This window comes from Lycium barbarum, chromosome 6 (genome assembly GCF_019175385.1).
Source record: "Lycium barbarum isolate Lr01 chromosome 6, ASM1917538v2, whole genome shotgun sequence".
Lineage (NCBI taxonomy): Eukaryota > Viridiplantae > Streptophyta > Magnoliopsida > Solanales > Solanaceae > Lycium > Lycium barbarum.
In genome coordinates this window covers 109,520,276-109,533,863 of record NC_083342.1, presented here as the reverse complement: position 1 = coordinate 109,533,863, position 13,588 = coordinate 109,520,276, and the positions used below count along the sequence as shown (strand labels likewise).

Sequence of the window (13,588 nt, the reverse complement as noted above, 5' to 3'; positions counted from 1 at the left end):
TCACAACAAGAAAAACAATAGAATGAAAATGTCTAGGAAGAGTATCAATTATAGACATAGTATACCATCAAGCTACTTGTTACTTGTTATGGCGGATAAACGGCTCAACATTACAAATCTCACATTTTAAATTGCATATAACCTTTAAGTGACCTATGGGCTTTGGGGGTAGTAATGTGGAAATGTAAAGATCAAATGTTCAAAGCATCAAAACATTTGTAAACTAGAAGCTTGTTTGGATGGGCTTATTTTAAGCTTATAAGCTAAAAAAAATAAGTTGGGGTAGTTCAATTTATTTTTTTTGGCTTATAAGCTATTTTCAGCTTATAAGCTGCTTTAGATAAGCTAAGTCAAACGGGCTTAATTGTTTTTTTGAGCTTATTTTAAGCACAAAATGACTTTAAACTGGCCAACTAAACACTTAAAAAAGTTGAAAACAACTTATAAGCAAGTTATAAGCCAATCCAAACGGGCTCTAAAAGCAAAACTGTGAAACATGGGTTGGTGCTTGTATAATCTTACAATTTCACGAAGTATCTTCAATATTTACAAAGAGTCCATTGCAATATAGTTTGACATGTTTTTATTTCATGCTTCCTAACAAAATTAGGACTAAGCATAGAGCTTATGAAAAGAAATTACTACACTACTTTTATTTCTCTCTCCTCTGCACTTTCTCTCTCCTCTGCTCTCTCCTAGATCTGCCCACCCACCACTCCGTCCGGCGACCATACGTCACCACTGTTCAGGTGACGCCGGCGACCAGGTAACGCCGGCCACTTTTCCGGCTAGATTTACTTTTCTTCTCTCTTTCCTTTTCTTCTTCTTCTCTTCTCCTTTTTTTTTTTTTTTTTTTTTTCTTTTCCTTTTTTAATCTGCTCCTGGCGCTGCCAGTACGCCGCTGCGCCATCGCCGGCGAGTTTTTACGGCGAGTTTTTCCGGCCAGCCCCCTCTTTCTCTCTCCTTTTCCCTTTTTCTTTTATTTTTCTTTTCTTCTTTTTCCCTCCTATTCCCTTCTCCCTTTCAGGTATTTGTGAACATTTTTCCGGCAGTGAACAGTACTCGACCGTGAACAGTGTTTTCCGGCGACAACCAGGTTTAGTTCAACTGGAGTTGGTACCTCCGGTTGCCATATTCACTATTTGTCTATACACTTGTAGTTATATTTTGCTGACTTTAGACCTTTGAATAATTTATTAGTTCATACTTATTTTCGTGGCTTTGGTTAGTGATGGTAGACTAGGGTCATGTTCTCGTTCGGGGACGGGGGCGAGGGTTAGGAGGGGTAAGTGGGTTAAAGGAGCCTCTAGGTTGAGAGTAGGGTCTTGGAACATTGGGACGTTAACGGGAAAGTCCATAGAGCTAGTTAAGATTCTTAAGAAGAGGAAGATTAATATAGCTTGTGTCCAAGAGACTAAATGGGTAGGTCCTAAAGCTAAAGAGGTAGACGGGTATAAGCTGTGGTTCTCTGGTAGGTCGAAGTATAGAAATGGGGTGGGCATTTTAGTAGATAGTGATTTAAGAGACCAGGTGGTAGAGGTTAGGAGAGCCACTGATAGGATGATGTCGATTAAAGTGGTCGTTGAAGGACTCACTTTGAACATTATTAGTGCTTATGCGCCGCAAGCGGGCTTAGGCGAGGAGGAGAAGAGGCGCTTTTGGGAGGATTTGGACGAATTAGTGGGAGGCATACCGCCTACTGAGAAGTTATTCGTGGGAGGTGATTTCAATGGGCACATCGGGCCTATTTCGGGAGGTTATGATGATGTGCATGGAGGCTTTGGCTTCGGGGACAGGAATGGAGGAGGAGTCTCACTTTTGGATTTTGCAAGAGCTTTCGGGTTGGTGATAGCCAATTCGAGTTTCCCAAAGAAGGAGGAGCACTTGGTAACCTTCCGTAGTTCAGTGGCTAAGACCCAAATTGACTTTTTACTCCTTAGGAAGGACGATAAAGGTCTGTGCAAAGACTGTAAGGTCATTCCGAGCGACTATCTTATAACCCGACATAAGCTCTTGGTGATGGATCTAGGGATCAAGATGCCGAGGAAGAAGAGGGTCGTGGATGACCGACCTAGGATCAGATGGGGGAGTTTGACCACGACTAGTGCCGTGGAGATGGGAGAGAAATTGAAGGTTATGGGCGCCTGGGATAGCAGTGGGGATGCGACAAGTATGTGGGATAGGACGGCTAGTTGCATTAGGGCGGTAGCAAGGGAAGTGTTGGGGGTCTCGACAGGTAGTCGTGGCCAGCATCGAGGGGACTGGTGGTGGAATGGAGAAGTTCAAGGGAAGGTGGAAGCAAAGAAGGTGGCGTATGCGAAGTTGATAGAAAGCAAGGATGAGGTGGAGCAGTGGACGAATAGGGAACTTTATAAGATGGCGAGGAAGGAGGCGAAGTTGGCGGTTTCGACGGCAAAAACGGCAGCTTTTGAACGCCTTTATGCTGAACTAGAAGAGAAAGGAGGGGATCAAAAATTGTTCAAGCTAGCCAAGGCGAGGGAGAGAAAGGCACGTGATGTGGTTCAAGTGAAGTGCATCAAGGACGAGCATGGCAAAGTATTGGTAGAGGAGACTCTCATTAGACGGAGATGGCAGTCATACTTCTCCAAACTCTTAAATGAAGAAGGGGACAGAGACATTGTGTTGGGAGATCTAGAACATACTGGAAGGCGTCAAGATTTTGGGTATTGCAGGAGTATTAAGGTTGAGGAGGTTAAGGGTGCTGTTCGTAGGATGCGCAGGGGAAGAGCGACCGGACCTGACGAGATTCCTGGGGAATTTTGGAAGAGTGCGGGCCCGACAGGTTTGGAGTGGCTGACTAGGTTGTTTAATGTCATCTTTAAGACGGCAATGATGCCTGAAGAATGGAGGTCGAGTGTAATGGTCCCTCTATACAAGAACAAGGGAGATATCCAGAGTTGCAACAACTATAGAGGTATCAAGCTACTAAGCCATACTATGAAAGTGTGGGAAAGGGTGGTGGAGATGAGGGTGAGGAAAGGCGTGTCTATTTTAGAGAATCAGTTCGGATTCATGCCGGGACGCTCAACTACAGAAGCCATCCATCTTGTGAGGAGACTGGTGGAGCAGTATAGGGAGAGGAAAAGGGACTTACACATGGTATTCATTGACCTAGAAAAGGCTTACGACAAAGTCCCAAGAGAAATCCTATGGAGATGCTTGGAGGCTAAAGGTGTACCTGTGGCGTACATTAGGGTGATCAAGGACATGTATGAGGGAGCCAAAACCAGGGTAAGGACAGTAGGAGGAGACTCAGAGCACTTTCCAGTTGTGATGGGGTTGCATCAAGGATCAGCTCTTAGTCCGTTCTTATTTGCCTTGGTGATGGATGGATTGACGCGGCAAATTCAAGGTGAGGTGCCATGGTGTATGCTTTTCGCGGATGACATAGTCTTGATCGATGAGACTCGTAGCGGAGTTAACGCTAAGCTGGAGGATTGGAGACAAACTCTGGAGTCTAAAGGGTTTAAGCTGAGTAGGACCAAGACAGAGTACTTAGAGTGTAAGTTTAGTGAAGCACCTCAGGAGGCCGGCTTGGAAGTGAGGCTTGGTACCCAAGTCATCCAGAAGAAAAGTAGTTTCAAGTATCTTGGGTCTATTATGCAAGGCAGCGGGGAGATTGACGATGATGTCACACATCGTATTGGGGCAGGGTGGATGAAATGGAGGCTTGCTTCCGGAGTGCTATGTGACAAGAAGGTGCCACCACAACTTAAGGGAAAGTCCTACAAAGCGGTGGTTAGACCGACTATGTTGTATGGGGCGGAGTGTTGGCCAGTTAAGGTTTCTCACGTTCAAAAGATGAAAGTTGCTGAGATGAGAATGTTGAGATGGATGTGTGGCCACACCAGGAGTGACAGGATTAGGAATGAGGATATTCGGGACAAGGTGGGAGTGGCCTCGGTGGAAGACAAGATGCGAGAAGCGAGATTGAGATGGTTTGGGCATGTGAAGAGGAGAGACACGGATGCCCCAGTGCGGAGGTGTGAGAGGTTGGCCATGGATGGTTTCAGACGAGGTAGGGGTAGGCCAAAGAAGTATTGGGGAGAGGTAATTAGACACGACATGGCGCAGTTACAGCTTACCGAGGACATGACCTTAGATAGGAGGGTTTGGAGGACCCATATTAGGGTAGAAGGCTAGTAGATAGTCTCATTACCCTGCCTTATTAATAGTCGCATTATCGTAGTATAATTTCTTGTGCTCTAATTTATGCTATTATGCTATTATCTGTTATTTCCTGTGCTTTGATTATTCTATGTTATCTGTGTCGTTTGCGTTACTTCATTTCCATATCGCTTTGAATCTCTTAGCCGTATCTGACCTCTTTTTATGTTTTTATTGAGTCGAGGGTCTCTCGGAAACAGCCATCCTACCTTGGTAGGAGTAAGGTCTGCGTACACTCTACCCTCCCCAGACCCCACGTTGTGGGATTTCACTGGGTTGTTGTTGTTGTTGTTGTTGTTGTTGTTGCTTCCTAACAAAATTACTAGTCGCATGTCAGAGGGGTTATTAGTCATATGCTTTTTCAAAGTCTTACAACGGCATTATATTTCTTTGCAAGGCTTCTAAGTTTTAGCTTATATGAGGTCTGACTCTAATACTATGAGCAAAGTTACAGTATTTTTTTTCGAACAAATTTACTGTTATCTCTAAGTGTTCAAACCAGTATTTTAGTAAAACTAGTTTCTGTTTTAAACAACAAAAAAGCCAGAAACAACATAAAGAACAGAAAGTAGATGAAACAGAAATTTTGGAGCCTACAAATTTCTTGTGTGTCTTTAAGAAATCTAATTCCCTCACAGTTGTCAAAGTTAATGGATTAATTCTTCCTAGGATAGAACGGAAAACTATTCTGCAATAGAGGCAATGCAAATTGCAGAACTTCAGCGAAATCGAATGGCGGCAGCAAATCATACTGGACACTTACGTTTTGCTTTTGACAATGATGCAGAATGCAATAGTGAGAGGAGACATAAAAAAATCTGTAATTTTTTCAGTAGTTTTTAGGGAAAATAACCCTCTATGAGTATTTAAAGAAAATAATTACCCGAAGTAGCCCATGTTTGTAAAATTACCTGAAATGGCCCAATTTGTACCCTCACTTCAAAAGCTTGTTATATATTTTCCCCCTCACTACAATTGAAAGAATGTTGTATATTGTTGTATACAATTAAATTTTCTTGGATAAAAAACCTCTTATACACTCTATACATTATTATACACTTTTATACAAGGTTGATACATTATCTACTCCAGATGTATAAAGTTGTATATTGTGAAAAGTGGCTATGAGGGGTGTAATTTAAAAAATGGTTACATAAATGTAATTTTGTATGCTAGATTGTACATTATTGAAATTTCACAAGTTTTTATACTTTAGTTAATTGAAAATATGAAGCAGAATTTCAACTTATATAGCTAACGAATGGGTGTTATGAAAAGGTGTGGTGACTTTACAGAAAAGTCACATCCTTTGCTCCCGGTGCCTTTTCGGGAAAGTCACTCAATTTTTCATTCACACCACACAAACCCAACATTTACAATCGTTAAATGTCTAAATTTTAGCCCTACTAACACCCCAGAAATTATAAAACGGCAATAGGTAAAAACATGTGCAGTTGATTGTAAATAGACAACGATGATACATTTTACTTCTGATTAATCTAAAGTATGAATCAAATTTATAGAGAAATTAAAAAAAAATGGATATTCTTGCACTTGCGCACCAAATTAAATTTACGTGAATGGAGCTCTTTGTCCCAAATATATGTGTTTAATACTTCGTCCCAAGATATCTTCTACTACTACCTTTTAATGGGTTTTTTTTACATTTCAAATAGCACAAATAGTTTCAATAACACTACTAACTCTTTTTAATGTGAATTAACTACTTTCCTCTTTTACTGCTTTGATGGCGCTTACATGTTTTTTCACAAAAAATGAATAATGTATGTTAGTACAAAATTTCTCTTAATAATTGCACGTACTAAATTAAATGTCAACAACGATATTGGAAGAATTGAAATAACATGATGGTATGATGTATGTACGTAATATGGAACAAGAAGTGGTTTTTTTTTCTCTAAATCCAAACATGTTTTATTAAAACGATTCATTTTCAAAGATAAATCTTCTCGCAACAAAATCAAAAGTAATTATCCCTGTTTAGCCCTAAAAGAGCAACAATTGAATTTGTACACGATTTAAAGGATACGTGAATTAAGCTTAATAATAAATGTAGATAAGTCAACGAGTACGAGTAAAGAATTAACGAAGCAAAAAAGCAAACAAAATAAGGAGCCTGAGTTCGAGATGGCAAATCCGGTAGGAGAAGATCCTTGTTCGGACTGTGCTCCCTAGGTCCGATTGGGGAAATTCCTTCCTCGGACTGTTGTGCGAACAATTAAAATTTAGAACGGAACAAAATGATGAAATACTGGGCAAAGGTTTTTAACGAAGAAGAACTTTTATTAGCAACTAGGATGTATTGTAGAGATTGTGATGCTCTCTAATGGAGCTGATACTTGCATTTAAATAATATAAGAGTCCTACTCGAAATAGGAGGCATGAACCCTCACGTGTATAAGAACAACTGCGATATAATCGGACACGTCCGTTGGTGGCGCGATCTTCGGCGATAAATCAGGTGAAGATAACTTTCCCTGCGATATACTCAGTTTACTCTCGATTCGATTTTACGGACTTACAATAAAATTGACCTTTGCTGAATCGGAGAGAACTAGGTTCTCACCGTACACAATCCCCAAAATAAATTCAAACATTGAAAAATAAAATATAATAAATTAAACAGATCCTAGCATTAGTTCTAAATAAAATAAAAAATCAATTATTGTTTATTGATCTAAAGGGCCACATCAATGACGCCCATTATCTGGAAACAGACAACCAACAACATGATGGGTTGAGTCCTTTTGATATTTGAGCGGGAGAGTACGACAACCCAACAAGTGTAAACGTGGGAGAAAAAGGCCCTGGGTGGTCTGCATAATTGCAACACTACTGTAGATGAACAAAATTAGTGATTTATTAATGCTATTATTATTAGGCAGAAGAATTCAATATGATTTGACCACCTAACCATAGCGCTATCGCCAATTGTTCACAATTTCGAACCTAATCACTCTTGTTGACCCTCCTTCGCGAAAATAATTGGATGGTTAAGAGACCACAATTTGTTATGTAACGTCACAAGCTAAACGTTGTAGTACTTGATATAAATGGAGATGTTGAGTTTATTCAATCTGTTCAAAAGACAATCTGATATGTACTTCCCTCAAATAATCAGTAACCCCTTTTCAATTCTCTCCATTTCTACTACCATCTTCCTCCATGTGATGTTGTCTGCTTGAGTGAATTGATTTGTAACAAGTTGAAGTTGGTTTGTTAGTTTTTTTGTAAACCTTAAGTGGTTGAGGTATGATCTTTAAAAATATCTGAAAGAGAAGTGTATTGCAGTTCTTCCTAATAATAAATAAAAGAAAATGCTTATATTAACGTTGCCAATCAGTTGATGAAGGCGAGTCCGAAGCCAAAATGACTTATTTTTGCCGTCATTAGCCCAAAATAGTATGTTTTTTTTTAGACCAAAATGGGTATTTCGTTACCAACGAAATACCCACACTCACACTGTTCCGGTGCCGAATGAATTCTTGCATTTCGCTACATGTAGCGAAATGCAACAATTTTTTTTTTTTTTTTTTTTTTTGCAATTCATGAAAGAAACTGTTTTTTTTTTTTTTTTTTTTTTGCATTTCGTTGTGCAATTCACGAAATGCAACAATATTTTTTTTTTTTTTGCAATTCGTGAAACTAATGAAAAAAATTATTTTTTTTTTTGCATTTCGTGAATCAATGAACGAAATAGTTTTTTTTTTATTTTATTTCGTTCATCTAAAAACGAAATTGGAAAAATATATATATATATATATATATATATATATATATATATATATATTGTATTTCGTTGATATACCAACGAAATAGGAAATTATATTTATTTTTTTTGCATTTCGTGTATTAAAAAACGAAATAGGATAAAAAAAAATTAGTTTTATCCTATATGTTGAGAAAATTAGTCAGCTTTATTTTCAAAAATTGAAACCACATAAGTGAAATTGACATTCACAACTACATTACTCCGAAATTTTTATGTTGAAGTCTATTGCGCATCATCAAAACATAACTTTATTTTGAATATAAATATAATTCAATTAGATAAAAACATAGTTAAAAAATATAGGAGAAAGAGTAGTTGTAAATTGGTCAAACTTTAAACAGTCATAACTTTGTGCTCGGATAGCAACGCAAGTCGCCGTAAGGCAGTTTGCCGGGCCGATTTTCTAGAAAACCTCTTTTTTCCCTTCCAATTTTAATTTTCCCCCAAATTGGCGGGAAATTTTAGTTTTCTTTACTTATAATATGATGATGCGCAATAGACTTCAACATAAAAATTTCGGAGTAATGTAGCTGTGAATGTCAATTTCACTTATGTGGTTTCAATTTACAAAAATATATATATATATTTTCCAATTTCGTTTTTAGATGAACGAAATAAAATAAAAAAAACTATTTCGTTCATTGATTCACGAAATGCAAAAAAAAAAAAACAGTTTCTTTCATTAATTTCATGAAATGCAAAAAAAAAAAAAAAAAAAAAATTCATTAGTTTCACGAATTGCAAAAAAAAATTGTTGCATTTCGTGAATTGCACAACGAAATGCAAAAATAAAATAAAATTTGTTGCATTTCGTGAATTGCACAACGAAATGCAAAAAAAAAAAAAAAGTTTCTTTCACGAATTGCAAAAAAATAAAATAATTTTTTTTTGTTGCATTTCGTGAATTGCACAACGAAATGAAAAAAAAAAATTGTTGCATTTCTCTACATGTGTAGCGAAATGCAAGAATTCATTCGGCACCGGAACAGTGTGAGTGTGGGTATGTCTAAAAAAAAACATACTATTTTGAACTAATGGCTGCAAAAATAAATCATTTTTGCTCCGGACTCTGATGAAGGCCATCCTTTAACTTTGTGATGCTTTTAAGGAAATAGCAGTTGAGTTGTCAACTTGTCATACACAAGTGCGCATAATTCTTATGAAGGTTGTTACTATAATGAGTAGGAATGGGAGCAGGAAGGTTGCTTTTAAAATAGATTTGATTTATATGAATTGTTAAGGTAAGAAAAATCACAATCAAAGTATATTTTATTTTTGGTGTAACGTATAATTTATCTTATTTTTCAAGTAATTAATCTCATATTTTAAATATTTGTTACGTGTAGTTATTTTTTAGATATTTTTTAAATTGACCTGTAGTTATTTTTTAGATATTTTTTAGATGACCTGACCCTTTTTACTACTATTTAGTATATAGAGGTCAAGTTGTTTCAATTTATTTAAAAAAATACTTAGTATAATAAATGATGTTAGATGGCTTTAAATCTATGGTTAAGGGGTTGTCTGAGTTGATGATTTGGTCAAAGGATGACTATATCTATAATATGTTTTGCACTAGACCAAGGACAGCATGTCACGTTTGAAATAACAAAAGTTTCTGCCTCTTTTTCTCCTTTCTTGGTTTAGCACTTTTGCATTTATATTAAACCTCTCTCATAATGCCCAAGAAAGGAAAATGGAGTTGCATAATGACTTATTGATTTTCAATTGGAATTGAATAATAAGGTCCAAAAGTTAATGTCTAAAACATTTTTTGACTATATGACTCCTTAAAAGTCATTACCATCACAAACCTCATCTTAAAATTAGGAAAGAAGGAAGAAGAAAGCATGGAACTCGTCATGTCAAATTATGGTGTTTGTTTGAAGTGACGGAGTATTTTTAATTTGCACTTTGCAAATTCAATTTTTGAACTTCTGCAACAGAAATAATCCACTTATTTGAGCTAAATCTTGAAACAAAGGTTACTTTTCTTTCTAAGATTTCAAGCGCAATAATCTTTTCAAAACTACTTCATTGATCCTAATACTAAAATTCAAACTCTCTAGAGCAGAGACCCTTACTTGGACTTGTTATGCTTATTCTCAAACGCTTGGTTGCATCTTTTAGACGTCGCATCCCATACCGGTATATTATTCTTTTGTTACTACATTTATAGAATAGGTTCAAACTTACTTTGGTGCTGGAGCATATTTTGGTTCTTTTAGTTTTGTAGCTTTTCTACCTGCAAAATCATTCGAATCTTTAGTTACAACCACCTCTTCTGACTACTTACTTACTTACAATGTATATAATAAGTTAGAAGATACTATAGTTTCCTACTTTTTCCTTATAAATGAGAAAGGTCTAGTTAAAAAGGAATAACAAACAAATCTTTCACTATTTAACCTGTACTTTTCTTCTTTGCCAGATCTCAAGGGAATCCCAAATGACAGTTTACCATGAGGCTAGAGCTATCCTAAAAGAGAAGATTGGCTACCGCACAATAAAGTTTGGCACAAGCTTTAACCTTTTTGTATTTATCTAAAACTTTCATCTAAACAGCAGAATATCATAATCATCATTTACAATTTGAAAGCTAATGCGATAGCTGAACCACATATTTATCTTAAGACAAACTCTTTAAAAAAAAAAAAAAAAAAGAGAGAGAGGACACCTACCAGACAAAGACTTTACTTATAATTCGAAAAATAAGGTAAAAAGAATAAGAAAAATGAAAAAAAAAACACAAACATTTGTCACCGTTCGATCATCTCGGAATCATGATCTATCGAACTAGGACTCTTACAACTTTTCAACCTAAACAACAACTTCCGAAACTCCTTAGCTACAGGAACAGAATCCTTCCAATTTCCGCCACCTGTCTCCTCCGTTTGCGGTAACGGTAACGGTAACGGCGATGATGATGAACTGTCACTTAACCGTTTACCCCTTCCGGTTATCTTTCCTTCCGTTCCGTTGGATTGTAACGCCGTGATAACGGACTTCAAAGCCCTGCTTGGTGAGCTCCTGTTGACCATCATCAACTCTCCGATTGCCGCGTGGCTCATGGTTGCACCGTTATGGAAAATCTCTTCCACTTGTGGAAACAGTTTGTGTTCTTTCACGCCCAGATAATTATTTGCTAAACACTTGAATGAATTAAAATCACACGAAGGAAAGTGTATGTGTACATCTATTCTCCCTGGTCTTAACATAGCTGGATCAATATGGTCTTTACTATTCATAGTAAAAACCATAATCTTTTCATCGCCACAACACGAATTTACAATACCATCCATGAAATTAAGCAACCCTGATAAAGTCGTTGTTGTTGTCGTTCTTGATTTCTCGTTGATCAAACGATCGACATCTTCGATAACAATTAAGGATCTGCTAGTTGTTTGTAACAAAAGGAGTTTAAGATCTGAATCATCAGAAACTCTTGACAAATCAATGTCGTAAACATCGTAATTCAAGAAGTTTGCCATGGCTCCAATAAAGCTTGATTTTCCAGTACCAGAAGGACCATAAAGGAGATAATTACGCTTCCAAGCACGACCCAATTTGTGATAATAGTTTTGCGATTTAATAAAATTTTCAAGATCGGATTTTACCTTGTTCTTGAGATCCACGTCCATGGCTATCGTATCCAAAGTGGCAGGATGTGTAAACGGAACAGATCTCCACCGTCCATTTATTGGATTTTCCAAAGGCCCATTATTTATAAACAATTTCAATTCTCTTCTTCGTTGTTCGATATCATCAGATACAGTATGAATATGCTGAAGATATGGCCTGAGAATTCTGCGTTTATCTTTCTTCTTGATCCTTAACAAGAAACTCTTATTACAAACTCCACCATGGTTAAATTTTTCAACTTTATTTACCCATGAGACTCTTGCTCCGAGAAATTCGTCTTGAATGACCTGATTATCATCTAGAGATAAGATGATATCATTAGATTTCTTACCAGAGAATAGATTGGTGAAATTTGAATCTTCAAGTGATGGCAAAGAATTAATGTAAAGGAAGACTCTTTTGTAGAACTGATTGTCTTGGCCATTTTCGTTGAGTTCTGCAACTTTAAGGTATTGATGAACATGGATTCTGTCGTCGACCCAATTTGCCCATTTTCGTAAAACAAGAATCAAAGCTGTTCTGTACAAGATAAATCTAACAAGAAATAAAAGGCAAGGACCCAAGAATAGAAGCAAAATTATATTTACAACCCACATGGTGCAATATAGATGGAATTTTTGGTCGGAAATTAACAAAAAAAGCTCATATTATATACGGCGGAGAAGAGGGTTTAGTGATATATTTAAATATCTTATGAAGAGGGCAAGTAGTCGGTAAGAACATTATCAAAGAAGAAAGTGAAAGAAGGACGTTTATATAGTTTAAATAAAACACTGTAGTTGTTTGGTGTGAGATGATTACTCTTTGCTTGCAACTTTCCAGCCAAGACACTTATTAAAGGCCTCGCTGGACAGTTGAGACTATTTTTCCCGTCCCATTGATTGAAAACTATTTTCTTTTCTTATTTTTGTTTTTATTTTTATTTTTTTCCAAAAAAATTGGGTAATTGAACCTATGACTTATTATGTATGAGTAATAGAAGAGTAGAAAACCTTGGATCCAGCTCCTTTCTATTACAGCTTCCTTCTATATCCTCAAACACATCTAGATGAGCGACATGTGTTATATTTAAGTTTTAAAGGTCCATATAATATCACACTAACAAGTACTCCCTCACTCGAAGGGCAGAGGGTGTAGCGGCTGTGGGTTATCCTGGAGTTTCAGGAAAAAAAAAAAAAAAACAAGTACTCCCTCAGGATCAAAAAAAGAATTCACTTAGCCTCTTTTTATTGGATAAAAAAAAGTGTCCACTTAGCAAATCAAGAAAGATTAACCTTGTTTTTTCATATTTGCCCCTATTAAGTATTATATGATCAAATTCCAATGCATATTTAATTAGAGGTAATTTGGTCAAATTACTTATTTTTGTCTAGGAGTTAGTATTTTCTTAAGGGGTGAGCAAATGACTAAGTGAACTCTTTTTTTGATCGTGAGGGAGTATTTCAATCATAGTTAAGTGAATAAATGTTGAAAAATACCATTCAATTTTTGTAAGAAAAAGATATTCCCCACAAATTTTTGGACCAATTAATTTCATCATATATTTTAATATTTAAATTACATGTTAAAACTTATTATTTTTTGTCTCAGGTTGATAGTTAGTTTATAGTAGTATTTTTGTAAAACGGTGACAGCATATTATATATCACACGCATTATATAATAGAAAAATATATTGACACATAAAATCTTAGAAATAGTGTTGATGTCCTCCTGAGAAAATGTGTGCGCTACTGAAGTTTGATGGGATAGTAGAACCCCACGTCTAAGTCCAAGTGATACGGGTTCATTTGTGACCATTCTTCAAATCGAGACAAACCGTTGGTTACGCCAACTATCCATTGTAGTAGTTTTAACCAAAAAAAAAATGTAGTTGCAACAAAACAATTTGTGAGTACGACTTGGAATAAATACCTTTTCCACCCAATTTTGGCATGCTATAATGAATAAAATGCAAATATTTATG

General features: G+C 36.5%; 1 protein-coding gene across 1 annotated transcript; it reads right to left on the bottom strand.

Annotated features, from left to right (window-relative positions):
- Nucleotides 1-10,493: 10,493 nt before the first annotated feature.
- Nucleotides 10,494-12,435, bottom strand: LOC132645402 (AAA-ATPase At2g46620-like). Its single transcript, XM_060362366.1, has one exon. It carries the CDS (start codon nucleotides 12,217-12,219, stop codon nucleotides 10,741-10,743), a length of 1,479 nt encoding a protein of 492 aa, XP_060218349.1. The 5' UTR covers nucleotides 12,220-12,435; the 3' UTR covers nucleotides 10,494-10,740.
- Between the last annotated feature and the right edge of the window lie 1,153 nt (nucleotides 12,436-13,588).